The sequence below is a fragment of the Bremia lactucae genome, linkage group LG8, assembly GCF_004359215.1.
Source record: "Bremia lactucae strain SF5 linkage group LG8, whole genome shotgun sequence".
Taxonomy (NCBI): domain Eukaryota; phylum Oomycota; class Peronosporomycetes; order Peronosporales; family Peronosporaceae; genus Bremia; species Bremia lactucae.
The window spans coordinates 2,615,166-2,643,157 of NC_090617.1; the positions used below are offsets into that span (position 1 = coordinate 2,615,166).

At 45.7% G+C, this 27,992-nt stretch overlaps 4 protein-coding genes across 4 annotated transcripts; 1 reads left to right on the forward strand and 3 right to left on the reverse strand.

Moving 5' to 3' along the window:
* Positions 1-1,450: 1,450 nt before the first annotated feature.
* Positions 1,451-3,685, forward strand: CCR75_008799 (uncharacterized protein; the record flags this gene model as incomplete). Its single annotated transcript, XM_067966848.1, has 1 exon — positions 1,451-3,685. One exon carries the CDS (start codon positions 1,451-1,453, stop codon positions 3,683-3,685), a length of 2,235 nt encoding a protein of 744 aa, XP_067815770.1.
* A 1,996-nt stretch (positions 3,686-5,681) lies between these two features.
* CCR75_008800 (uncharacterized protein) lies at positions 5,682-6,767 on the reverse strand (the record flags this gene model as incomplete). The annotated part of the gene is made up of 1 exon (XM_067966849.1): positions 5,682-6,767. One exon carries the CDS (start codon positions 6,765-6,767, stop codon positions 5,682-5,684), a length of 1,086 nt encoding a protein of 361 aa, XP_067815910.1.
* Positions 6,768-6,780: 13 nt separating this feature from the next.
* Positions 6,781-8,281, reverse strand: CCR75_008801 (uncharacterized protein). The gene is made up of 2 exons (XM_067966850.1): positions 7,987-8,281; positions 6,781-7,931 (listed from the first exon to the last, which is right to left on the reverse strand). The coding sequence occupies exons 1-2, from the start codon at positions 8,228-8,230 to the stop codon at positions 7,321-7,323; spliced, it is 855 nt and encodes a 284-aa protein (XP_067815909.1). The 5' UTR covers positions 8,231-8,281; the 3' UTR covers positions 6,781-7,320.
* Positions 8,282-16,001: 7,720 nt separating this feature from the next.
* On the reverse strand, positions 16,002-16,706 carry CCR75_008802 (uncharacterized protein; the record flags this gene model as incomplete). Its single annotated transcript, XM_067966851.1, has 1 exon — positions 16,002-16,706. The coding sequence occupies one exon, from the start codon at positions 16,704-16,706 to the stop codon at positions 16,002-16,004; it is 705 nt and encodes a 234-aa protein (XP_067815908.1).
* Positions 16,707-27,992: the final 11,286 nt, after the last annotated feature.

Genomic DNA, 27,992 nt, shown 5'->3' on the forward strand with positions numbered 1-27,992 from the left:
CCGGCGAATTAACGCGGCGCGTGCGCTTAGTGCGAGGTTGTGTGGGCGTCTTCGCAGACGACCCACCAACGTGGCCCCTTTTAGGTGGCATCTTGGGCGCCGTGTATAGAAACACGTGCGCGAGAGTGATCGAGTGAACTAGCGGCGCGTAAAGCTGCTCGCAGTTCCTCTCTCTACTCTGTCGAATTTAAAAATGTAAATTCGTTCTTAAAGAGGGGGATGGTGTAACGGGCTAGAGTTGCCCTAATGTTACACAGTCCCCATTAAGTACATTTGGTACTTAAGGGGATGGTCAATTACTAAATAATAGTAATTAGACCCAACACTCGGGTGTGGTGCACATTTGTGACCAACCCTTGTGGATGTGATGCACATGGGTGCATTCACATTAGGAGGGATGACGCCCAGCGTCATCCATGATGACGGCTAGCGTCATCAGTTACGCGAGGTATCTATAAAGATACGCTCGCAATACATATTAAATGATATCTATAGAGATAACATTTTAATTGGTAAAAATAGGTATTTGTATTTAATTCTATTAAATATAAATCAGTCTGAAAATTACTACCTACTTGGTAAGTGCGCACGAGGAGACGGATTACCGCTCCCGTGACGACACTTTACCAGATTTTTTAGTGTGTTGGGTGAGGTCGCTTGCGCGCCCACCACAACTACCTCACTGCACGCAAGAAAAGCAGGTTTAACCGCTTCCTCGCTGTGCTAGGGTGTGTGCCTAAGTAGAGCGTGGCCGCATTACGACGTGCCCGCCTACGTAACGGGGCACTACTGACTTGAAACTGCTTCAGTACAAGTCCTCTTCGCACTGCCTCAGTGCGAGTGGTGCCTCACGTCACTTCACGTACACTACTACGACTCTCTTTGAATTACTTGCTTTAAAGAGGCCTTATTAAAAGCTGTATTAATATAATTAAAGTCCTTTGTTGTATCTACCTAATACTAGCTTAATTATAAACTAATACAAAACATGTAATAAAGTCTAATCTGTTTTTCTCTTGGGCGCGTCCAGCGCTGACTGGACCGCGGAGAAAGCAGATATAATGGCCTATATCACCAATGGATAAGCTTTTAGAATATTACCATGCAAAGTAATATTCTCTACATTTTTGACAATATATAATTAACAATCTGTAAGTGTTAATTTCATGTAACGATACACCCCGTTACAATAGACACATCGTCGGTCCATTTATCGGAGATATTGTACGTACATTGGCCTCATTCAAGCTCCTACTTATCGGGTAAAAGGTGCTTAAGTCATACAATAATTAAGGCTGAGATTATCGATCTGACCTTACTTTTGTCGCATGGTTTTAGGCCAATCAAAACTTCGGGTTGTCTCAGCACTAAAGTAGCTCTTGCACGATATATATAAAAAAAGCCAGAAAATGCACTCGTGGATGCCTTAGAAACGTTTTTGAACAACAAAATGCATTCGATGCGTCTTCTCTTTCTATTGGTATTGAGTGTGCTTATTGAGAACCAATGCTTAGCTTACATGCACGCGTCCGAGCAACGGCATCTCCAGCAACAGGCACGCGAGATGTTCTACCATGGCTACCGAAATTACATGGAACACGCTTTTCCATGGGATGAGCTCAAGCCGCTGAGTTGTTCTGGACGTCGATGGGACCGTCGTGAGCGTGGGGATCTCGACGATGTGCTTGGTGGATTCTCCTTGACACTCATCGATTCCTTGGACATGTTAGCAGTACTCGGTGATCATCACGAGTTTGCACGTGCTGTGAAGCTCGTAATCACCAATGTATTTTTTGATCGAAACGTGACCGTCTCAGTATTTGAGTCTACCATCCGAGTTATTGGGGGTCTTGTTTCCGCGCACATGTTGGCTTCACCTGAGTATTTCGGAATGATGGACGAAGACGAATACCACGGTGAATTATTGGCTTTGGCAGCAGATTTGGGACAACGAATGCTCCCCGCGTTTGAAACACCCACGGGAATACCCGTCCATCGTGTCAACTTGCAGCATGGCGTGTTACCACAAGACCGAGCTGCAAACTTGACTTGTCCTGCTGCAGCGGGTTCATTGCTCGTTGAAATGGCGTACTTGTCTCGATTAACGGGGGATTCGCGGTTTGAAGAGCGTGCGAAACAAGCAGTGGTCGCTCTTTGGAAACGGCGGTCAGGACTGAATTTGCTTGGAAGTGCGATTGATGTCGGATCGGGTCGATGGATTTACTCCCATGGGGGCATTGGTGCTGGTCTCGACTCGTTCTATGAGTATTTATTGAAATATTATCTAATAAGTGGAGATTCCCAGTGGCTTGTCATGTTTAATGCGAGTTACCACGCCGTGGAGACGCATGTGAACCACGATGATGTGTATTTTGAAGTGGATATGCATGGTGGTAAAAACCACGTGCGAGCCCGTCGCGTCTCGGCCTTGCAAGCTTTTTGGCCAGGGCTTCAAGTACTCGCTGGTGATGTTTCGGGTGCAATTCGATCGCATGAACACTTATTTCCGCTTTGGAACGATTACGGGGCAATGCCGGAGCTCGTTGACTTGGCACCTTCGGGATCTTTGTTGTCTGGGAAACGTGGTACAGTCACTAGTTGGGCCCGTACGTCTCCTTTACGTCCGGAATTGATTGAAAGCACGTACCATTTGTACCAGGCTACACGAGACCACAAGTATTTGAAAATGGGACGAAAAATGCTACGCGATCTTCGTCGCGTGTCTGAAGTACCGTGTGGTTTTGCGGCAGTCGGCAACATCCATACTCTTGACGTTGAGGACCGTATGGATAGCTTTTTTTTGTCGGAGACCGCCAAGTATTTGTACTTGCTCTTTAGCGACGACTTAAGTGTCATTGTACCAGCACCAATTGCACGATCGCGCAACAATGGCTCAACGACAGTTTTAATACATGAACGACAAAATCTGGACGTGATCAATGGGAGCCGCTTAAGTATTCATTCAATTAGAAAGAAAACTCCTCTTCGAGCAGCCGACGTCGTTTTTAGCACGGAAGGCCACATTTTAATGCTTGACACGCATCTCTTTGGACATGTATCAAAGGAAAAAGCGCCGATAACGTTTTTTAAGTGTGAGAACGGCAAAGTCCAAGGACGGATACGAAACTTGGAACTTGAAGCGGCAAGAATAGTTCAAGCAAACCCTCCAATCATTCGTATTGGAGTTGCTATACGTATGAAGAACGATCACATCATGACGCTGGTGGCGTCTCCTGCCAAGTTTGGATTACAACTTACGGATTTGTTGCGTGTGGAAGCGCCTTTGCTACTCTTGACATCCGAGATTAACGAAGCTTGTGGCTTGATTGACTCGGAGCTTGTACGTGGGCGGATTGTCATGGTAGCTCGTGGGTCATGTTCGTTCGCTGAGAAAGCATTGAGATTGCAACAATCTGGCGCGGTAGGTGCTATAGTGATTAATTCCAAAGCAGCTTCGAGTCGATATCTCAATCGCAACTACTTTCTCGCCGATGATGCGCAAAGACTGGGGCAAAAGGTTAATATTCCTGTCGTTTTTGTAGCTCGAGAAGAGGCTTCACAGCTGCACAGATATTTTGGTCATAAGATGTTTGGAAGTGCTGATGGTAGTAATACGAGTGTAGATGACGCTATTCAATTGGATAGTGCTGATCTTATTGGGTCCTTATCCCCGTGGCTTTACTGAGTCTGATCGTTCGAGGATAGCACTTGGTAGTGAATGGTGCATTATGAGGTAGATAATGAAATGTTAAAAATAATAAAATACATTTAGATGCAGGACAACGAAAAGTTGGTGCCGAAATTACTGTTGGCATGAACTGTAGACGCAGCATTGAGCTTGCGAGTCGCATTTTGACGGATTGGTTCAGGCGATTTTCAAATTAACTAGCCACTCCTTGATTCAAAGTATTTGCCCTCGTATCTTACTTGATTGAAATTATGTCCTAGCTTTCAGTCGAGTTTTATTGTCTGGGATGGTAGCCAACGACAACAGTATTAGCATCATTTACCAAAATTTGAAACTGTTATTATGAAAGCTCACAAACTCACATACACTTGAGCGTTAACGAGCTTTATTTCCTTGCAAAACCTGTGCTTTGCATAATAAACGATAAAACTCATTGACGATACCTAGGCTTTTTCAAGACGCTGTTGCGACGACATTTGCTCTATTTAATAAAGTATTGACGATAATTACAAGAGTTCAGAAATCATTGCATCAACCATCTAACGATTCGGGGCTACGGCTCCAAGTGTAATTGTGTCTTCGGCGAGTTTGTGTTGCGACGTGCATCCGCGCCATCTTTATTTTTATTTTGAAGCACCATGTGCAGCTTTCATACGCTCGCCCTGTCGAATCTGTCGCAACCTTCTTGCCGTGACAAATTCGAGGCACCTCTAGTACGTGCAAATTGCCAATCTGCGGCTACCAGCAGTCACAATTTGCTGCTGGCTATTCGATGCAGCACTGATAAACGCTTTTTGGTACCAGAATTTGCACGACCCATTGCACCAAATGTGTTATAAGTTGCTTTGCACGACTTCGGTACACAGCGAAAAAGTTTACATTTGCAGTACCATTTGAGGCATGGACATCACGACTAAAGATTGGAACTCGGTCGCTGTGAGAGCACAAGCCGTCACTGCAATGGTTAGATTTAATCGATGGGATTGGTCTATTGAGTCCAAAACTTCCAGCATTCGTCGGCTTTGGAAAAAAAGCTACAGGCAAGTCGGTCAAAATGCTTCGCTTGCGATGGCTGATAACGTTAGAGGTCAGCAAAAGGTTGGCTATTGCATGCAGTTTCTGCTGTGTCGTCTGCTATCTTTTTACTAATGCTGCGAAACACTCGCTTTCGCTCATCTTGTGGCATTCGATCATAATAATAATCAACCGGTTTGTATTTTCTAACGACGCTGCTAAGCAACGATCGGAAGGGTGTTGGAATTGACAAAAATATGTTATATGGTTAGTAATTCGCTCATTGTACTCGCAAGTTGCAGACATTTGCCACTCAATCATCATCAATGCGTGACGCGTGTAATGGTGCATTTGTCTTTCAAATGGACTTTAAATGGGCTTCGAGAAATAAAGTGCTCCCCCGAACAGAAATTCATATCAGTCATTTCGAGCGCTCGGTAGCTTTACTAATAGTGGACTAGTAAGAGTCATTGAGGGTATCCCGTGACACATGAGATGGACCCCAGTGTTGTTATGACCCTTAAACAGCCATTTCTATACCATCAATTCTAGTGAGCTTGGCTTTTTTGCTGTTATAATCTTTCGCAAATTGAATTCATACTGCAAATGATCGATCGAACAAAGAATGCGCAAAAGCCTCCATTGGTGCCATGACCATAAAAAAATACAATATATTTTCAATATGTCCCCTGAAGGCTGGAATAATGATGCAAAGACTTGTGGTCTGCATAGAGCTTGCACAAAATATTATTGTAGAATGTACTTTTGAGTATTATGTTGGTGACAAGGTTAAGCTTTTGTTATCCTCATGAGGCAAGATATAACAGCTGCAGCCCATGATCAATTGAGTCGTTTCATTTCTACGTTCATCGACACAAAACCGACGAATATCTGACTTTGTGTATTTATTGTACATAACGTATTTTGACTAGAACAAGCTATGTCTCCCCTAAAAGAGTCTTGTAATGAATTCATAGCGTCATTCTTCACTTAGTTTTTGTCGCTCTGCTTGCTCATTTTTCGACTCAAGTTGACGAACCATGTCGTCGCGGGGCCGTGTTTTTGGAAGTCGTTTGTTCCTGCCTAATAAAATCGTGTCTTCTTTAATCTCAGCCGACGCACCCTTCTTCATCTTAATATGCGCATTGCGTGAATAGACCTCCTCGTTATTAAACCACTTGCAACTGACATATTGCACTTTGCATCGATTGTAATGGATCATTTTGCCCACTGTCTTGTCTTCGCCGTAGTCCAACCCAGTCAATTCGACATAAATGGGGTTCTTTAGCATGCATTTTAAAAGTGCACTCCCGACAAAGTACGATCCTCCAGTTGCAAAAACATACGAGTTCATATTGGCAACATCTCCAAGATTTACATGCATGTCGCCGGCATAGCACGAGTCAATGTCCGTACACTTTTTAAGGCACTGGTAGTAATGAGGCCAATAGATCACTGCTTCATCATCTTGCTTAAGCAAGTGACTACGTGGATTTGCAGCGTTAATGTGGCTCATGATCGTCACCGTCTTGTTGTGCAAATTCATGTAGCTGTCCACCCCCGTATGACGCACCACGCGTAAGCTGTCTTCAAGCGCACGAGGCACAGCCACATCATCATGCGCAAACAGAATAGTGTGTGGACTGGCGATAAACCCCAAAAAGTCCCAATTTGTATGTTTGCACACGAAAACGACGCGCTGGGTGTGTTCAATAAGCGAAGCCGTGCGCTTCTCCATAAGCGACACCTCGGATGTGGGCAGTACCTCAGCCGTGAAGCCAAGGCGCACATGGCAGAAGAACGCCAGCAATTGCGCGTAGAAACCGAGTGCAAAGCTTGCAGTAAGCAGTAAAAACAGCACTGGGATGCGACGAAATGCAAGATGATTCGGCCGCTGCGCGCGTGCTGCGGCCGCCTTCTCACGATCTTTTAAGCGTAAGCGTAGCTTATCCGATCTTAGTTCTGGCGCATCTGCATGCGTTTCTGGAAAGCTACCGGTGCTAGCATTGCGCGTGCGGCGGTGCGCCATCGGTAAAAGTTGCGGTGAGCCTTCTTCCCAAACCATCCTGAAGGTGTGGCTCTAGGTGCGGTTTAAAGAACCCTCTCACTAGGAATAATTTGGTTTGACACACGATAGAACAATGCTTACCGCACAAATATGTGCATCGTTATTGCAAAAATGTATTTAGCTGGTTACGACGAAAATTATAAAGGGTGCTATTAATTCTTCTCAGCATGTCCTCAAACCGCAGGTATTGCTTGTACCGTCGTCATTAATAGCATCGTAGCCATTTCCAGTATAGTTGATGTGGTAGCCAGTACCAAAAGCACAACTTTTCACTTCGAGTTGGTCAGCCCTATGCGGGCGCGGACTTGCTGCCGCCGAAGTTCTAGTCTTACGGCCATTTCGTTATCCCCTTCACCAACCTTGGATACTGGCTGTTGGAAATTAGTATTTTCAGGGGAAGCGTGTGTTTCCTTGCTCAGCAGGTAGGCCTCGTACTCGTCCGCGACGTCAGCTCGCTCTTCAACGCGCGTTGGATGTCGTCGGAGCATTATGAATTTTGTACTGTGTATAGCCGGTTATTGTAGTAAAATTACACTACGGTTACAATATTCTATATAATGGCTTCGTTCAAGGCGTCGACGATTGCCTGCTCCACAGGGCTGTAGTCCCCATTTGATCGCTGTAAATTCATTCTCTGATGCAGCCGCACGTTTGGGTTACACATTATACGCACGGAATGCACTCCCTTCTGCCCTAAATTTTTGCTGCGCGCATGCAATAAGAATGGATGCACCAACATCACGTCCCCAGCCAAGCCATTCACCTCCACTACTTCTTGGCGTGAATATTTTCTGGCTTCATAACTCACAGCGCCACCTTTCATCCCGCGCGGTTCATTTTTTTCCAGTATCCTTGCAATTTGCTTGTGAGAACCAACCGACAATGCCGTGCCTCCTTCACCCGGTCCAATATCCGAGAACAGGAAGATTGCCAGTAATCCGGACTCGTTGCTGTCGACATGGTGCTGGTACGATGCGCCATCGACGTGCCACTTGCCCGCAGCGTCCCATGGTGGCTGACATTGGTCCGGGAATGTGATCATCCACCACCCTAGTCCAAAGTCTGCCCATCGACCCTGGCCGCAAATCTGATCGATGGCACGCTTCAGTCGTGGAGTCATTACGTCACCCCATAACGGGTTATCTGCTGGGGTGTACAATTCTAAAGGAACAAATAAATAATTGATAAATCAAGTTGCATTCAAAAGTCATTGCACCTGCGATGCCGTGCTTTTCCACCCAAGTGGAGGAGTCTTGCGTAATGCCATCGACCGCTAGTCGCAACCAAATTAAATCGCGACACTGTTGAGCTGTGGACGGTGCGAAAGCCTCTCGCAGCAAAACAAAGCCATCACGAATAAATGAATCAATCGCCTGCTGATCTAGGGGTAGTGGACGTATAGAAACGCGCTGCTTCTTGTTGATGTGCTTTAAATTGATTTGGCTCGGAAGTGTCTCCATTCAACCTTGCAGCAGCGATTTTCGATTACAATCCAACAGATTATATACAAAACTGTTCGCACCAAAACAATACATACACTTGTAATTTTTCCCAATTCTGGTAATTTACTAACAAAGTATTTATTTATTTAATTTAAAACCTTACCTTGGGTAATTTAAAAAAAAATTCCCGCCAGATTTGTATCTGCCAGCGACCATATTTGTTACCCATTATAAATGGGATTTAAGTAATTAACTATTTTAGAATAGGATAAAAAGGTTTTTACCCATAAAGTAAATGTACCACAACAACGGTTCTCCAACCGTTGAGGCCCCATTGCGCCCTCCCTAATCAGACTGTTGACACCGAGTGACAACATTTGCTTCGTTTCCCATTTGAGGTAGGAACCTAAATCGCTAACCGCTCGGTTGTATTGTTCTTTCCTTTGCCTCATGACATTCAAGCGTGAGTCACAGACTCCTTAGCACCTTCCTCGACAATGAGGGAATGATGGACTTTGAAAGTCACTCTCTGTAAGATGATGAGGAGGTAGAGCGTCGTTCTTTCACGCCTTCTCCTCCGGATGAACGTCGGCGGGCCCCAAATCCGTTCCCAGAACGTGGTGCCGCTGGTGTCTTAACTGCATTGAGCAGGACACGGGACCCTGAGTCCAACATCATTACGAATCCGCTCGTTGAAGAGCAAGAGCGGATAATCCTCATAGAGGAAAGAGCTCGTCGTCGAGCTGCCGAGATAGTGAAAGCTAAAGCTCATAGTGAATAAAGATTCACTCCGCTTAGTGCGGACGAGCTGCTCAAAGAGATAGCGGGTCATAGCTTGGCCATCTGGATCTCTGGTGACCCGGCGAGGACGCCGGAGGAGATCGCTGGTATTTGAATTTAAATTTGCGTTGTCGAGGGCCCTCGATGCTCTTCATGAGCAATACCTTGCGCCAAATGACGCGAAGCCAGTATCTGACGCGTTTACGTGATCAAGCCCGTGGAGCTTCGGTGACCTCCATGAGGGAAATTCTGATCGTTTTGTTTCCAAACGAAAAAAGGACTGAAAACAAAGTCTCATTTGAGAAATTGGTTCACCGGGCCCGCAAACTTCGTAATATCTGGAATATCAGAAAGTCTGCGGATAGAAGGGATTTTCGTTTAGAACAAAAGCTTCGCTTCGACTTCGCTAAGCTTAAGGCCAAAGGCCAGTTACGTTCGGCATTTATGCCACAAAACGAAGAAAGGCCTAGCCGATATTTCAGTGCTTCGATTGACCGTACAACCAAGAATCGAAGCCGCACCGAGACTTTAGATCCACCTAATTCCACGTTTAGTGGTGGGAAGCGTCGTTTGACGCGAGTTGACCCTGACCATGGCACTCAAAAACGTCAACGGCGTATGGGCAATCTTGCCGAAGAGGTACCTCAAATTCCCAAGAGTTTTCAAAGAGGGGAACTCTAGCCACTTCACCAGATACTGCTATTGCCCCTTACGACGACGTCGCTTTAAAACTTTCTCCACGTGAAAGGGAAAGTTGCTCCGCACATCAAGCAGCGCGGGAGGGAACGAAATTTTGGCGGAAGCATTTGATGCTCTACGGCACGAGGTGCAACTTCTTCGTGAGGTCCTTGCTCGGGTTGAGAGCTCTTTTGAGGCGGTTCGGGACCGTCTTTCGCTGCTAGAGTGTCAGCAACCTCGTATAGAGGGACAGCTCGACATCCTAGTGAGGATGCAGCAATCTGTGGCACGACTGCCTGTCTTGGCGCACGCGCCTTTAAGTCCAAGTGGGAAGGGTCCCGATATGGCTTCAGCAAGCCGACGTAGAACACTGGGTGTGTACGCAGCTTGCTAGGAAGGCTTAGCGTATAATGTAGGCCCTTCTTGGCCACGACCGTGAATGGTCCAATAAAGCGTGGGCGCAATTCGGACTTGAAGGCCGCAAAAACCAAGTTAGCAGGTAGGTTTTTAGCGTTTGATAAAACTCGGTCTCCGACCATATAAGAATTAGTACAGCTTCTGCCTTTGGCATCTGCTTGTTCTTTTTGTTTGTCTTGGCTATCAGCCATCGTATCCCTTGCATGTTTATAGACACTAAATCGCGTCGCGAGAAACTCGCTTACTCGTTTTTGAACGGTAATAGGGCTTATATCAGCAAGCCTTTCGGCCAATTCTCCTACACCAAGCCCTGAACCACGAAGTGATATCGGTAATGGAACGCGCGGGTGGGTAAGACCGTTTACATAGAACGGAGTATAGCCTGTAGAGGCATGAACAGCGTTATTTAACGCAAACTCCACTACTGGGAGCATTGAGCTCCAGCGGTTTGGCGTCTGAGGACACACATTGCGTAAAACGTCTTCAATGACGCGATTGACATGTTCAGTTTGACCATTGATCTGCGGATGGTCCGCGGTGGACATGTCCAATCTGGTGCCAAGCACTCGGAAAATTGATTTCCAGAATTTATTCGTGAAACGGGGATCCCGATCAATGACAATTGCCACTGGCAAACCGTGTTGTCGAAACACGCAATCAATAAATCGCCTTGCTGTACTCTCTCTATCAATGGAATCCAGCACGGTCGCTAAGTGAGCCATTTTTGCTCAAACGGCCAACAAAGAACACTATACCGGAGTTATCGGCTGAATCTTTCTGTAGCCCAAAACCAAAATTTATACTAATGGACTCGCAGTAACCTATGGGGGTATAACCCGTTGGCACGTTTCGCATGTGCGAACATATGTGCTGACCCATTTAAGAAGTTTGGGCCGCCAATAACTCTGCTTACAGAGCCTTAGGTCGTTTCTCTTCCGAGATGACCACTAAGGACAGTATCGTGGTTCTCATAAAGGATTCGGTACTTCAAATCTTCATCATGAGGAACAACGACACGCGGAGGTTCCACGATGTCTGTGCAATAAAGCAACAGTTTGTTATCGATAGAAAATTGATGTAACCTTGCACGCAAACCGCAATACCTGACTCCGAGATCTTTAAAGCTCGTAGCAGAGATACACACTGTTCATCCTTGGCGTAAGCCAAACGGATTGATTCAGGGATAGGTGACGAGATAGTCGTTAAGTGAGAAAACTTATAATCCGGCCTGCGTGATAACGCATCGGCCAAAGCGTTTTGCTTGCCGGGTTTTTACTTCACCACGAAGTTGTATTCCGCAAAAAAGGATAGCCATCGGCCATTCTCTGTGAGAGATCGGGCGACTTAGTCGCCGTGCGTAATGACGCTAAATCACAACGGCTTAGAGCCGAGCAAATGAACTCCGAATTTGACGAGAGCATACTTCATAGCAAGTAACTCTTGGTCATGAACTGGGAAGTTCTTTTCCGCAGCTTTAAGCTGCCTAGACTCGAACGCAATAACACGTTCATACCCATCAACATCTGTTTGTAACAAAGCACTGCCAATGGCAAAATCTGATGCGTCACAGACGACACTGAAAGGCCAATTTGGGTATGGCAGTGCCAAAATCGGGGCATAGATAAGACTTTCCTTAACTGCTCGAAAAGCATTATTTCGGTGCTAGTCCAGCACCATTCTGTATTTCTTTAGGAGATTAGATAATGGCCTAGCCATATCAGCGTAATTTTCGCTATATTTGTGTTAATAATTGGCAAGACCCAACCACTTCTGCAAACTCTTTCGGTTTTTAGGAACTGGCCAATCTACTGTGGCTTTTACCTTAGCGGGATCCGCTCTAAGGCCTCGCTTTCCAATGGAGCATCCTAAAAAAGAATCTCGTCTGCGCCAAAAATGCATTTAGATGTATTGGCATACAATTTATTTCTACGCGTACACTCGAGCACTGCTCGCAAATGGTCTAAATGATTTACCATATCCGACCGACCCTGCTTCAAACGACTATGGAAAAATATTCCATCAAAATTAGTCTGTGCATAACCTCGATGAGGGCGGAACAGTTGCGTCGCTGTACGATTAATTATTGCTGCGGCGTTGGAAAGCCCTTGTGGCATAACCCACTACTCCCGTAGCATACCGCTTGGGGTACTAATCGCTGTAAGCGGGATATCGCTAGCTCCTATGAGCAGCTGGTAGTAACCATCGACTAAGTCAAGTGCACTGTACATTGTACATCCCACCATATTGTTCAGAAAAACATCCTTTCTAGGAATGGGGGTTTGCGCTGGCATAGTGACAGCATTAAGCCTTTTATAAGCATGTACAATGCGCCATTAACCATTTGGCTTTTTGACACAGAATGTCGGTGTCGAATCAGGAGATTTGCTCTCTCGTGGCAAATCGCCAATAGTGTCACTATTGACACTCAGTATGATACCACCACGGCCGACACACTCGGTGGACTATGACGCACCACTCCACGTATCTCAAGGACTTTGCACCCTTGAGGTCCTGGCAAACCGCCAATAGTGTCACTATTGACACTCAGTAGGATACCACCTCGGCCGACACACTCGGTGGACTTAGACGCACCACTTTACGTATCTCAAGGACTTTGCACCCTTGATGACTCGGCCTTAGGCCAACAATACTTTCAGCATTCAGTGAATCGCTATTACAACGAGTGTCACTCGACGGAGTACGTGCCGTTCAACTTATTTCTGCTGAGTCGGGCTCAGAATTAATGTTTTGACAATAGATTTTCTTAACTAAGACATGCCAATGTCTTAAACACTGACAGACTCATTCAACGATCCGCGCCAATAGGGCTTTTGTTGCCTAGCAAAGGTGGGTTTATGACTCCCCAAAACTTTGCTAGGAACATTGCGCGTGGCGCCTGAGGTCTTAGACCTCCAATCGATCGATGGCTCATGGTGTTCGTAACAGGCCATACCAAGAATGAGATCATATCTCGAATCCAAATCGAGGACGAGACAGCCTTCCATACTGTCAAAGTCCATGAACTTTATACCTAAGCTCAATGGAACTTTTGGAACAGTGACACGAGTCCCAGTCGCTAAGCGAACAGTGATTGTATCACCTTCATGCGCTCTAAGCGCCTCAACGTATTGTTGACTTCCTTCATGGGAAAGGCGTCGAGCATTATTGCAAGACGCTTCTGAGTCAATTAAAATTGACCACGGCTTATCTAAGCCCTTTACAGTCGCTTGAGCGACTAGCAAGCCAGGCTTGTACTCTCGCCCCGTGCCATTGAGCACCAAGCTAATTGGGGCTAAATTTTGTTTACTCTCTCCTCCTGGAGGTTCAACAGAGCCTAGGTCTTCCCCAGTAGGGCGCCCCGCACCAACTGGGTATCGACGTTTTTCCGCACCGTACCAGATCTCTGGTATTGGTCGGAGCTGAAGCTCTTTCGAGCTTTACGCGAATTTCGAAGAGGGCAGGCAGGGCGTAAATGTTTCGTGCTTCCGCACATATAACATCTAGGATGTTCCTATGCTATTCCACAGCTTGAAGAGCCTCTTTTCCTTCCTCAACGAGGCTTAAATCCATAGGTTCCGCTCTATTAGACGGAACCCATGTGCTCGAAGAGCTTAATCAATAGACAGGCGTGCTAACGCGAGCAGACTTAAAGTCAAAGCCGGTGCGTAGCGCTTTGGCAACTGCCTCTTCAAACGAAGCCGGATGAGATCGGACAATTCTGTCCGGGTAACGCCCTCATTAAGACCCCCCCCCCCGAAAAAGATTGTTACGACAATTGCTTCTTGCACCGGGTCTTGATGCATAGATGCAATGAGAGTTCTCAACTCCTGGACAAAGTCCCCTGATGTTCTTTTACCCTGTCGAGTCTCTGGGCGTGCTCGCATGCGAAATTCTGATCAGGCGGTGCAAACATGCTATTAATTTGCTGTTTAAGCGAATCCTATGAGGAAAAAGCGTCGTTTATGGGCGTTCTGCGCGATAGTGCCCACTCCATCGCTCTACCTCCGAGTTTGGAAATGGCCATAGCCACCTTTTGCCGTTCTGCTAAGAACAAGGCGGAATCAATGCACATCTCCATCTGCCTAATCCTAGAAGGAAGATTTTCTCCTTCTTTTCCCTCAAATGTCATCACATTGACAGCTAGAGGACGAGCCTTCGGCTGCGAATCAGGTAGAGAGATATATCGGGTTGGCATAGATGTCGCTAAATGGTCCTGTACCTGATTGAATAGAGAGGCTTCATATCGCGCAAAGGCTTCAAGCCTTGCATGCAGGACCTCTGGTCCCTGGGAGATGATAAATTCCACGTGCATAAGCCCGAATAAGGTTTTGAGCTTGTCATAAGCGGCGCGTTGCGCTTCTGATAATCCCCTTCTTGTCAAAAGCGGCGCGTTGCGCTTCTGATAATCCTGGAACCTCTTCCATTTTCGTGAAAATTAGTCTTGTAAGGACTAAGGCGTAGATTGACTACGAGTGCTACCAGGTGTAGCGGAGCTACCTCGCTCCTAAAGTCAGAGGAAGACTTTCAGACTCAGAGAGTCACTTATTTCTATTAAAACTATTGGGTTTAACAACTCAGGGAGTCGCACAAGGTATTAAAACTTAAGGAATTCTAGTTCAAGGGATTCAGGGGTTTGTAGAACCAAGTGGCAACTAGTGCCCAAGAGGACATACCTTAGAAAGGCTTCTATCTCTTACAGATCACTGTGCAAGCCTTAGGAGGCATTTAACGCTTAGATCAAAAGGGAAACTGCACTTAATACAATTATTTAAATCAAAAAAACTTACTCTAGCTAATTTAAAATACAGTGTAACAAATGGGATTAAGTAATTAACTATTTTAAGATTAGATAAAAGGGTATTTTACCCATAAAGTAAATGTACCACAAAAACGGTTCTCCAACCGATGTGTTCCATTGCACGATGCGTTTTCTAGCCGTAAAAATCTATGTATTTCCTGATTCGCACGAAGCGCCATTGGATGAGTTTTTGAATCTTAGAAATGGACGTTTGATAGTATGAACATTTATTTGAACATAATAACGTAAATAATTAACTGGGCGCACCTACGCGAGCTAAGCCGAAGGATAGATAATACCGATGCCGACTCGCGCAAATTGTTTCATCCGTCTATGCTCTCCTCTGTGCTCGAATTGCTCAAATTTTGGTGCCATACGTCCACATATGCGGTGTGCACTAGTATAATGAACTTTTTTCACATATGCGGTGTGCGGATTGGCTACTGAACTTTAAGAGCACGGACGAGATGTCCGCAACTGGCATACTGTCCGCTTTGTCGACTATCTTCGTGATGTAGTGGCGTATTGCTATCGAGCAATCGACTTCAGTAACGTGCAACTGCGCCAACTATGCTGTCCATTCCGTTTGCCGTAAGGCAAATGCAAAACGTTTAACAAGCACGTGTGGCACTGTCGTGTCACTCGGTGCTGCGCATTTGTCAGTTTATCACATAATTATAAGTGATGGAAATTTTTACGATGCGTCCGTGTGCAAGTTCACATCGGTTTTTACGACGAGTTGCTTAAGCAAGTGTTGTTCAAAAATCTGGCTTGTCGTGCAAGAGCAAGATCTCTTTATAACTTTGGTAAATGATTGACTGCTGATCTTCTCCAAGAAGAGTACGTTTAGAGCTTTTTTATGATTTGCCATGAAGTTAAAAAGCAGTGGGTGCCTTGTCCAATGTGGCATGCGCGTTTCACCGTATCGCGTTATTTTTGTCAAATGACGATCTTGAGGTAGTTATTAATAATTTTGATAAAGTCGGACAATGGGAGATTACAATGTCAACATCGATTTGCAAAATTACTAAAAATTAAGATTACTTTTTCACGAGACAACGATATTCTTAACGTTAAATACTTGACGTGAGGACACATTAGGGTGTCAGTTCCTGTTTAAGCTCGACACCTGCAGAGCCCATGGTCGCTATTACATTCACACAAAGCATCGACTGTTGGCATGCTTCCGCCACAATTTCCTTTAGTCTTGCTCTCCAAACCGCAAGACGTTATTGAGTTGCATATGCTATCGAAAGAGTTGCGTTGTGGTGACGATGTTGATGCAAGAGATACATCTGGCAACCTCGAATGATTTCCAAAAATGAATGCAGCAAAGTCGTAGCAAACATCATTCACCAGCACGTTGCAGCTTTGATTTCCTCTATTAATCAATGCATTCTGTAAAATCTTAAGTATGCGACTTAAAGATTCCCGACGGGCTTCTACAATCCGTGAGGCGTTGGCGGCGAGAAACTGGTGTTTAGGAAAATGTTTCTTGACCACTGAGTGAAGCCATTTGCACTCGGCGAGACACGTGTGACCCGGTTGTAGTTTACGAAGCAGCTGCTTGCGAAAACGACGATATGCATCGAAAGGGTAGCTGACAACCCATGCGACATCTCCGCTCTGGAAGCAAGGCTGTGCATACGTCGCATGCACTTCGTAATGCACTCGCCTATTTTTAACAGCCGTCTCCATTCGAAGATGCAGGTTTTCAAGCCATGCAGTGGCCTCGGGGAGCTCAATTGACATGGCTCGCCTGCGATTGTGGCGAGATAAGTTGTTACTCAATTTTCGACTCGCAGTTGAAGTGACACCCATGGTGGATATTGGTTAATGGTCCGACCTAGAATAAGCTGTGGTGAAAGTCGGGTCGGATAACGGTGAATTCCTAGAATACTCTTATAGTCGCACCCATCATAAACAAAGTACAATATGGCCTGCGAGAGCTTATGATGACATTGAAATGTTGATTTTAAAACTGCTGTCAGTTTCTCAGAAAATGACGGCTTGAAGACAGACGATCGAGGTCGCGGTGCTTCCAGCGAATTCGAGGTCAATTTGTGTCCTGGGCGGGTATTAAAATGATGCTATTACTGCCGCAGCTTTGCAAATAAGATCGAGCCAAACATCCTCTGGTTGCTAGACGAATGTTGTTGCGAAGTGTCCCTCGTTTTTTAACACCGTCGTATTACTTCTTGCTCTAAGGCTCGCTAGTTGATATGGAGACTTCTTCAAGCTTCTAGTTGTTGTAAAGTCTCCGATCTTATATGCCGTTGAGCACTGGAATCGTGGCGTGCTTCGTATCGTCTTTTCTGTTGCTGCGCTTTATCACAAGTAATGGCGAAAAGCGACTGCACTGGTACTACGTCCTACTTCTAACGGAGGGAGGTCCTACTTTCAACGGAGGGGAGGTCCTACTTTTCATCAGTGTACTTTGCACTTTCTATCACATACTTTGAAGACGTAATGCACCTTGCCAACACTGACGATACCATGTCGCAACGGCACTACCGCTGCGAGAGAGGGAATAATCAATTCGAACGGCAGCACAGTATGATTGGGTACGAAGCCGTAATTTTTTGTTGAAAAAGGCAGAACACTCACGAATGAGTGACGTCTTATGACTTGCTGTATACATGGTCAGGTCCCTTTTCGGATCATTTTCCAAGAATATGATGCATCGAGATCGATCTTTTGAAGAAGTTTAATAAAATCGTGACGGTTGACGTGATTAAACTATCTCCGTACTTAAGAATTAGAAAGAGTTTATTAGGCACTGCCAATCCGTGGCTTAAAACGTAGCTGGTAGCAATCTTCTGTAATACAGCGCATACCCCGCCAACCACGATTGCTTCTATGCGCTTGGCATAATTTGACAAAAGTTTTATTTTCATCCAGACATGCTATGCCACAAACAGAATTTATTTACTGAATCAGCACCGCCAAACAGCTTATGAGTCATTGCATCGCGATCCTGGGTGCAAAAGCTTTTTCGTACCGTGCCTGACGTTAATTTAAGAACGCGTCGAACGTCTTGGCGCGGCAGATGATATTGGATTTCTGGTGCCGGTACTTTAGTTATCAGATTTTTTCATTGATGCCAAATTATTGACTTAGTGATTCAATATTGCATTTAATGATAGTAAGTTTGTAAGTCATTCACGAACGCTTATGTTTAAAAAACAGCATAATATACTACAAGTTGCTTTAATGCATTTTTTCGCCACATAAATCTGCAAAATTTCCGTGTAATCAGTTATGTATTTCGGGCATTATTGAGCCTGTGGCAAATTTGATAAAGCATTAATTTCCGTTAAATTGCCGCAGAGATAGTCGTTATGTGCTGGCTGGCGCTACTTAAAGCTGCCATGCACTACTACCCAACGAGCTAGAAGTCTTAGTGTTGAAAGAGTGCGACTACTGATGTGACAGAATGCGACTGCTAATAGGACAGGACATAACTGATGGTGAAACATAGCGACCATTTGGGATGGACAAGGTGATTTAAAGAAACCTAAGCAGGAGAGATTGAAGGTAACGGACAGCGAAGGTAATTTAAGACACAAACTCAAATACAATTAGTTCTCAATTTACTTCCTACCTCTAAGCCCGTGTTCAACACTTGGTTTATGTGACGTCACGGGAGCGGTAATCCAGGTCCACGTGCGCACTTGTGAACTATAAAGTAGTTTTCGGACGAATTTTATATTTAATCGTATAAAATATGAAACCTGTTACAACCAATCATAAGTGCCATCTCTGTAGATATACACTAATATGTATTGCGATCGTATTGTTATAAATACCTCCTATCTTTAATGACGCTTGCCGTATCCCTGTTATGTGAATGCACTCAGGTTGTAACGGGGTGTATTGTTACATGAAATGAACACTTAGAGGTTGTTAATTAATATATTATCTAAAGGTAGATACTATTTGGAGGATATTACTTTATATAGTTGTATTCAGAATTCTTATCCATGTATAGTTATAGACCATTATACCTATTTATTCCGCAGACTAATCAGCTGTAGGAGTAATCAAAGAGAGAGTTATAGATAAGATAGAGATAAGAATTCAATTACATGTTTAGTATTAGATTATAAATAAGTTAGCATTTACAAAGATAGAAAAAGAGACACTTAATTATAAGTGCGAAGTGGACTTGTACTGAAGCAGTACAAGTCGTAGTGCTCCGTTACACAGGTGCATCACATAGGCCACAATGTGAACCACAGGGTCAGAATGTGAACCACACCCAAGTGGTGGGTCCATTATATCACTTTAGAAATTGACCATCTTTAAAAAAACAAAGCGTAGTTAACGAGGATTGTGTAACATAGGGCAACTTACGCCCGCTACAGCACCACCCCCCTTCAAGAACGAATTTACATTTTGCAAATTCGTCAGAGGAACGAAGGACATCGAGCTGCTTTACGCGCTGTTCAAGTCCTCTCAGCTACTTTACGCGCCGCTCAAGTGCTTTCAGCCAATTTAGCGACCTGTGTGCACTCACAAGGTGCCAAACATGCCACCTAAGAGGGGCAAAGATGAATAATTGTCTGCAAAGACGCCCTCATAACCACACACGAAGCGTACGCGCCGCGTTAACACGCCGCCGTCGCTCCGTGCCACAGTTAAAACACCGACAGCTACTGCTGCTGTCGCGCTCCTAACTGGGATGAATGATCCATCCCACTTTTACAGTGAAGATGAAGATACGTCGCTCATTGTTGACTACAATGAGTCGACTAAGCTGCCATCATCTCATAGCAGTGGAGAGAACAGAGAGCTATGTAGAAGGATGATTGCGCTTTTTTGCCCATCCAAACTTCACTCATTGCTCCCAACATGAACACGCCCAACGTTGCGAAGGCCAACTTGCCTTACGTCAACAAAGCAATTGTCTCGTCGGCTGCGCTAGCTAGCGCAACGACCATTCATGAGAGCGCTGCACATAAAGGTGCAGCTGCTTCTCATTAAGGTGCAGATGCTTCTCAGTTGGGTAGAGCCACAACACCTGTCGTTCAGACCATCATTCACAATGGGTTTGACGCAGAAGAGCCTGAGCGTATATCTCCACTGACGGCACGCGAACGTGTCCAGTTGTGTCACAAGCCAGTCGAATTGAATGTGGCTACATGACTGGTGGCATACCACCAATGCCACCTCCATCCAAATGGCCTTGTTCCGATGGAACGAATGCATCGCTCCTAGAGCGCGCTATTCTAGATGTACAAAAATATTATGGCAGCTGTAATTCGCGGAAGGCCCAAGGGATAACCACTTGGTCGTTTTCCTCGATCCTGGTCGTGTTGCATTTCAAATAATTCAACCGACCGTAATGAAGCATATATTTATTTAAAAATAATAATCATCGGAATTCCTGCGCCGCTTTCAGCCACATTCCGATGTGGCGAAGAAATGGCCACAGCGACTCAACTTCGCACGTTTGCGCGTGAGAGGAATCATGAAGGTACCGCACCCCCTACTTCTTCTCATCACGCTAATTCTGCTAGTCCAGTTGGAACTAGTGGAGGGTTCCAACCGGTTATCCTTTTCATAGGCAGACGCCAGGCCCGGTGCGTCGAAGCGCAGCGCGTCGACCGGCTTTCAAGAGTCAAAACTCTTGGGTATCATCTCCACTGGACCAGGATTTGATGATTCGCTGCAAGGAGCGTGAGCACCAATCTTCAAACAAGGAAGCGTTTGTTACCAGCAGCATCCATCAGCGCAGGTGTTGCCCGATTTGAGCGGCGATTTCGCCCACTATCTTGCGGCAGCCTATCCCGCATCCGTTTAGTCGCAGGCACTGAGCGCTGCTAGACGATGGATCAGCATCTCGAAGTCAAGTACTTCGGATCTTCACGATGTCCGCACGAAGGATCGTCAGGATCACGAACGCCTGTAATTTGGGCTGGACCTTTTGAAAAAGTTGATGCTGAGGGATCCGAGTTACGCGTGTGATATTTCTTGCTCTTCAAGTCCGTATCGTGGTCAGAGGAGTAATTTGGCTGGAATTTGTTCACCTTCCTCGTCTACCTAATTAGATCGACGCTTGACTCACAGTCGGCTTCACCTTCGCTCGGTCACCTTAGACGGATGGGGGTATAGGATCTCTTCTGGATCAACATACCTATTCAGACGATCCACGTTAAATACGGAGTGCATCTTCATATACGGGGAAAAATGAGCTATAATAAAGGTATCCAACCTCTTCGACTACCGTGAACGGCCCGATGCAACGCGGTATCAATTTCGTAGTACCTATAGTACAAAAATTGCATTTCTACGTAGAGTATCAATACTTGGTAGTATTTATCTTTAAAGTCTAAAGCGTACATTGTTTTTGCGACAATTTTGGTCAGCATATTCTTTTTGTTTATCCTAATCGCTTTAATCGCGTCAGAGACTTTTCGTGGATAGCTTATCGCTCATCCATAAAGCGTTAAGCATCGCTCACACTTTCAGCATCAAACTCACCAATGACACCGCCGAGAGGTCGGTCACAGGACGTAGTTGTAAATAACCAAACATCGTAATTGTTTAAGAGAACAAGCCTTCCTTGCCGTGACTCCATTCTGACCACTGTCAAACCGGCAGGGTCACTAGGACAAATTTCTACCTTTGAGATGATGCCCTCGCGAACATCATCAAATTGACGAAACTGTGTCCCTCTTTCGCACCGGGCGAAGTGAGGGGCCCTCCCAAACTAAGACTCGGGCTGTGCACAAACGAGACTGGCGTCCCCGAAGAGCAATTGTTTGCTCCATTCTTTTAGAGTCGCTACCGTGCGAAATACATCCACCACGGCCCGATTGGCACGTTCCGTTTGGCCATCGGTGTGGGAGTGATCTGCGGCCGACATGTTGCTAGCAGCTCAAATACATGACGCCAAAATTCGATTGTAAAACGTGGATCCCGGTCCAATACTATGTACTCGGGCATCTCGTGAAGTTGAAACACATGATCAAGGAACAAGAGAGCTGCCTTCTTTCCTGTGACCGATGTTTTACATGGTGTTAAATGCACCATTTTGCTCATCTATGCAGATTGGCTTGTTGATGTGGAAGCGCCTACAGTCTGAATGACGAAGGAGCACATTCGGTCCTTTATTCGCTGCAGTCACAATTCCCCTTCAGAGCAGGGTTGAATCGTGGCATATTCCCTGCTGGTCCACAATCGGAGGTTGTCAGCCTAGGCGTACGCGGGCGAGAATGCTTCCTCTTCTGATGTCATTGCCTTAGGTGCATGTAAAAGTGGTCAAGAGAGCTCCGGCACCCATTCCTATTCTGTCGTCTAGCTGATCACCTCCGATGACAGGCTTTCAAGCTCCATTGTGTACTGCTGCTGCCTACCCTCAGGGTCCGGTAGTGTTGGTAGCAGCAGAAGCCCGATCAACTGCTAAAAAGTGTTTTCGGGGGTGTTCTGCGATCCTTGAAGAGCTGCTGTCCTCTCTGCTGACGCGGATATATTCCTGCTTCCCAGTCCTGCGTTGCTTCTCGGAACGCCATGCCTGCCAGGCCAGAAAAAAATCTGTACTTTTAATGGGTGAGTCAGAGTATGGCATGTTTCATCCGCTGCGTCTTCCCTGCAATAAGGATGGAGTTCAGGCCGACTCCTCCCGCTTGTTTGAATGTGTATAAAAGCGCTGGGTTGATCAAATGGTGACGGGCCCCCGTGCTGGTGAAGTGATGCCACAAGAATTGCTTCTGAAGATTAATTAGCTGTTGCTGTGCCCATGGTTGCATCTCAAAGACAGCAGCAGTGAATAAAATGACGAACAGCATGATTCGGTTGAGAATCCATACTCTGTTATCGATGCTAGCTGCAAGCCGAGTCGTGTCGCCAGTCGCCATTAAACGTTGCGTGCAGGAGCAGACCATTTGCCGTGGTAAGTTCCCCTATTCAACTGCGTAGCCCAAGTTCTTCACCGTATACCCACGCCGTAAACACTCGTGACCCGTAACGATCCTCCACGTCTACGGCAGTATTCAAAAGATAATTTTACTTTTTGTCGGTTGCACCTTCAAGCCTGACATACGTCCGAATTTTTCCACTACCTCCAAAACTATGGGTAGATATTGCGCTTCCCTCAGAAACACCGTCAAGTCGTCGACGAAAGCTGAAAATTTTATGTGCGTCACTCCTCCATTCTGGCAGATGATCTCGATGTCCTGTTGAATTGCCAACGCAAATATTTTTGCCGCAACGAAAAAGAGCGACGGAGCCAGCAGGCATCCCAGCCGTATTCCAAAGAGTACCTCATGTGGTTTTGAATGTTCCCCGCTCTACACGAATTAGGCACCGTCGTGGAGTTTCCAAATCATCTCCATAAATTCTGGTGGAATTCAAAGCACACGAGTGACAAGAACAGGAACTCCCGTGCGACCGTGTCATAAGTTTTGTAAAAGTCAAGCAAAAGGATGGTCAGACTGCGTGCGGCTCTTAAATCTGGTTCGGCCTTGGCTGTCGCCAGTTGAACCAGCATCATCATCATCGCTTTGCGCATCTGCCAACCGGCCGCGGCTGCTACCGCTCATGGTCTAGTGCCTTCTGAATTTTAGACAGTGAACAAAGCCCTACTGCGACTCCTCAATCGCTTTCCCTAGTACTCGTTGGGCTCGCGTCGCAATTGTTTTCGTGTAGACCTTGTATGCAGTTTGGAGGAGTGCGATGGATCTATAGCCCATGGCGTCTTGCGAATCGTCGTTTTTTCAGCGGGAAGATCAACCACTGAAGGAAAGACTTGGGCGGCTCACCTTCTCCTAGAAATTCGTTTCCGATAGCGACCATTTCTATGACCATAACTGCTTGACTACCCCTTGAAAAAGTCATTTTCGAGTTCATCCGCACCTGCCGCCTTGTGCCTGATCAAAGCATTAATGGCCTGAGTCACCTGGTACAGATTATCTCGGGGAGGAGAAGCACATTGTATGCTACCGAGAGGCGTCTGTTGGCTGCTATCCGGACAAAGAGGTCGAACTCAGTAGCCATGTGCGCCGATGGCGTGGTGTGACGAACGACACCGAAAGTCGTCTTTTGTTCCAACGCGTATCCATTTTATAGCGTCATCTCCTGCCAGAAAGTTGCGCTGTTTTCCTGAAGTACATTCTGTAACGGCCTGACCCGTCTTTTAGAAACGCGCTTGTAGATCCACCGGAGATGCTCCGTCGTCCTCTCGAGCCACTGCACCAAGCGAACGAAGTGTTCCTCTCTCGCCTCTTCCACCCTGACCTCCAATAACTTGCTTCTCGTCAATATGCGTTCCCTACTCTGCGCGCGAATTCAGTGAACTCGGATTTCGACGCTGCGTCTCCCGTTACTTTACTCACTTGATACATGCCGGGCGCTGTTTTGCTGTATTGTCTCAAGTTGCCACCATCACCACCTTACCCACCTCTGCTGATATTGTTGATAAATGGTTTTTATGTGGCTTACATGACAGCGGAGGAATTTCGGTGATGGGCGACTGTTCGCGGCTACGACGTCAGTAAAACGACCGCACTGTGGTTAAAGGTGACATTGTAGGGAGGTATAGGAATACATATAAAAAATCAGTAGCAGTTTCACATTTACACTAAAAAAAGAATTTGAATTTCTCATACATGAATATCTATGGGTTATGAGCCCAAAAGTGCCTGTAGTCCCTGCGCGCAATGAAGGCGCGCCTGTGACACCGGACGACCGCAATCAAGTCGCCATGTCACCTTCTACCGAGTCTGCAGAGGCAGGCACGCATGATTTAATCGATGAAACCGGCAATGTGAATCTCAAGATCCTCGAGGCATTGACCGCCACGCAAGATTGCATGGCTCGTCTCGAGCTTTCGCAGCTTAAGCGAGATATGGAAAAGCGCATAAAAGGGAGCTCAAGAGACTGGTGTCTTCCAGTCAGCATTTAAGATAAGTTTTGGTTCGTCACGAATAAAGATGAATGCACTCCTTCACACGCATCCACCAGTGAGAGCAAATTTGCCGAGAGCTCCGCAGTTCCAGAGCTCTATGTATCGACAGCATCGAGAGTATGCTGCTATGAGGCAAGGCCAGGCGATGCCCCAAGCTCCTGCACCACAGCGTGCAGCAGCAACAGCGAATATGCCTTCTGACTACGTTCCACAACAGATGGGTGGTATAAGAATCCCTGACACTTGCCAGAGGAAACTTTCAATTCGTCATTTCGATGGAAAAGAGCTATACGAAGGATTAGAATCTAGTTCTCTTGATTGGGTTCATCGGTTCGTCAGGCAGCTTGTGCTGGCCCCGATGGCATGTGGATTTAATTCGTCTGAAGAAGTCAAGGCTGATTTACTTGGACATTACCTGAGTGGTACTGCGGAGAGGTACTACCATAAGCAGCTTGCGACTTGGTGGCAACAGCAACCTACTCTGCAGTATGTGATGGAATGCTTGCACCAAACGTTCCGGACGACAATTACCCAAGCTGAAGCCAACAAGCTTTTAACTGCAAAGAACGACCCGAAGAGGTCTTGGCCTGAACACTATTTGTACCTCGTCGCAGTGAGCGATGCGACTAGCGGTGCAGAAGCAATGGTACTTGAAAACATTGTGCAGCACGCTTCTACGGATTTGCGTCACGTACTAATGGCTAAGTACGATAATAGTCGTATGGACTATTTAAGAAACGCGGAGGAGCTGGCACACTTTGCCCAAGCAATTGAAACTGACGTGCGAGGCACAAAGACTACCGGAAAGGATGCCGAAATGCATGTAGCGGGATCAAGGTCAAAAACAGAAGCAAGGACTTGTTACAATTGCAATAAGGTTGGTCACATTGCGACAAATTGTCGTGGAGAAAAGAACAAAAATAAAGATAACGGACATGGACACGGACGTGGACGTGGAGCTAACATGAATCTTGCAGTAGTCGAAATTTTGATCAACGTTCAAAATCATTGGATATTGGACAATGGTTCCAGTCGTCATCTTGTAAATGACGGGCGCATGCTAAAAGAATTAAGTAATTGTGAAAGTGACTGCATGCTTCCAGATGGTCAAACGCTTCGTGTCACTAAAGTCGGTTTTGTCTTACTTCGAATGCATGTTGCTGGTAAGTCCAGTATAATTCGACTGACTGATGTCCATCTCGCACCATTAAGTACGAGGAACATAATGTCGTATAAGAAGCTGGAGGAGAAGAGTTTCAGCTTTACGTACGTAAATGGGTTTCGGTCTTTGGTGCAGGCCAAGACTGGTATCGTGGTATCCAATGTTCATATGCACATCCACGTACTGATGGTAAAAGCTGAGCCAGAACGTTCAGTCATGGCGCCGCGCGATCGTATCATGACACTTTGATAATTTTTCATCGACGTATGGCACATTTGTCTTATGACACCATCGAACGTATTGCAAAAGACCCAAGATCGGGAATACATTTAAATGTGTGCAAGGAAAACAAACAAAAAACGATCAGTCAAAGAGAGATACTGGCAAGTATACTTCGATTGAAAGAATTGAAGGGGTGATATGCAGCGATTTGAAGGGTCCGATGACGCCGAAGGATCGTCTGGGTAATCGGTACCTGATTAACTTCGTTGACCACAAGTCAAGTTATTGCCGCGTGAATTTAGCCAAGACCAAAGACGCTGCAGCCAAGAAATTCGAGCATTGGTTGGTGTTCTTCGAGAAAATGTTTAATTGTAGGATTCATTTTCTGCGTACTGATGGAGGCGGTGAATATCAGAACGTTAATATATTTTGCAAAAAAATTGGGTCGCGCGTCAAGTGTTTGAAACCAGAAACAAGCGTCAAACGGAAAGGCAGTGCGCATGCGCTGGACCATCTTGAACATGGCCAGGTGTGTAATATTTGCCTGCGGACTACCTTTGTATTTCTGGGAGATGCCGTCGAGGACGCTGCATACGTACTAAATTGGAGTCCGCTCCAACCAGAATAGGGTATAACCCCTCGAAGGGCTGACGAAAAAAGATCCTGATTTAAGCTCTGTCGTTGCATTTGGATCGATATGCACACTTTATAGGGACCCACGCAAGAATTCTCATCAGCAACGAGCACGGTCGGAGTGATTGTTGGTAAGAGTAACGAGGTGAAAATATCGTGTGTATTTGAAGCAAGAGAAATTGGTCATTGTCACTCAGCATGTGAAAAATATCGCGGCATTGACGGATTCACAAAATTCACATATTTAGCGTGTAATTAATGTCAAAAATGGCGATGCCATGGTGACATTAGAAGGAGATGAAGCAACGAGTGCTTCGTTCGAGATTGTGGTGCAAAAAAAACTACTCGAAACAAGACTCAGAAGAAGAGGAACAAGGCCTGGCTGAGATCGCGGTATGAAACGCGCTCAAGAGCAAGTGTTTCACTGGATGATGATCATCAAAAGGAGGTCATCACGACGGAAGTGAATCACATCACTGAACGTGATCCATTGAATTATGGCGAGGCTATAAGAAGCCAAAAGTCGGATGAATGGGTTAAAGCTCTGGACGAGGAACTGTCTGCGTTAAACCGACTTGGCGTTTTTGAAGTCATTAAATGTCCCAAAGACATAAATGCCCTGCACACTAAATGGGTATTTAAGACGAAAACTGACGCACAAGGTAACATTGAGCCCTTAAAGGCCCGACTTGTTGCTTGTGGAAACGAGCAAAAATACGGAGTTGATTTATTTTTAAAATTCGCTGCATATATGGATTTGGCAACAGTCAAAATTATTTTGGCTTTGGCAATTATCTGGAAAGTTCCTGCTCATCATGGCAATGTGTCAAATGCTTATGCGCAAGTTGACAAGGAAAGCGGATTGAACATATATCTGCGTGTACCAGGCAGAATGGTTTTCACGGATGAAGAGCTTAAGCAATTTGAAGCCAAGATTGGCAACGAGCTTATGCTAAAGTTGAAGAAGACTCTGTATGGCTTAAAGCAGGCTGGGCATTTGTGGAGCCAACTGCTTCACGACAAGCTCACTTAAGCTGGGTTTTCGCGATGCATTACTGATATGTGTCTTTACCACAACGTTATAGATGGTGACATAGTACTTGTTCGTGTTTACGTCAATGATTTCTTAGTTACATCGACTCGTGCTGATCTACTTAAGGAGTTTCTTCAAAGTCTTTCA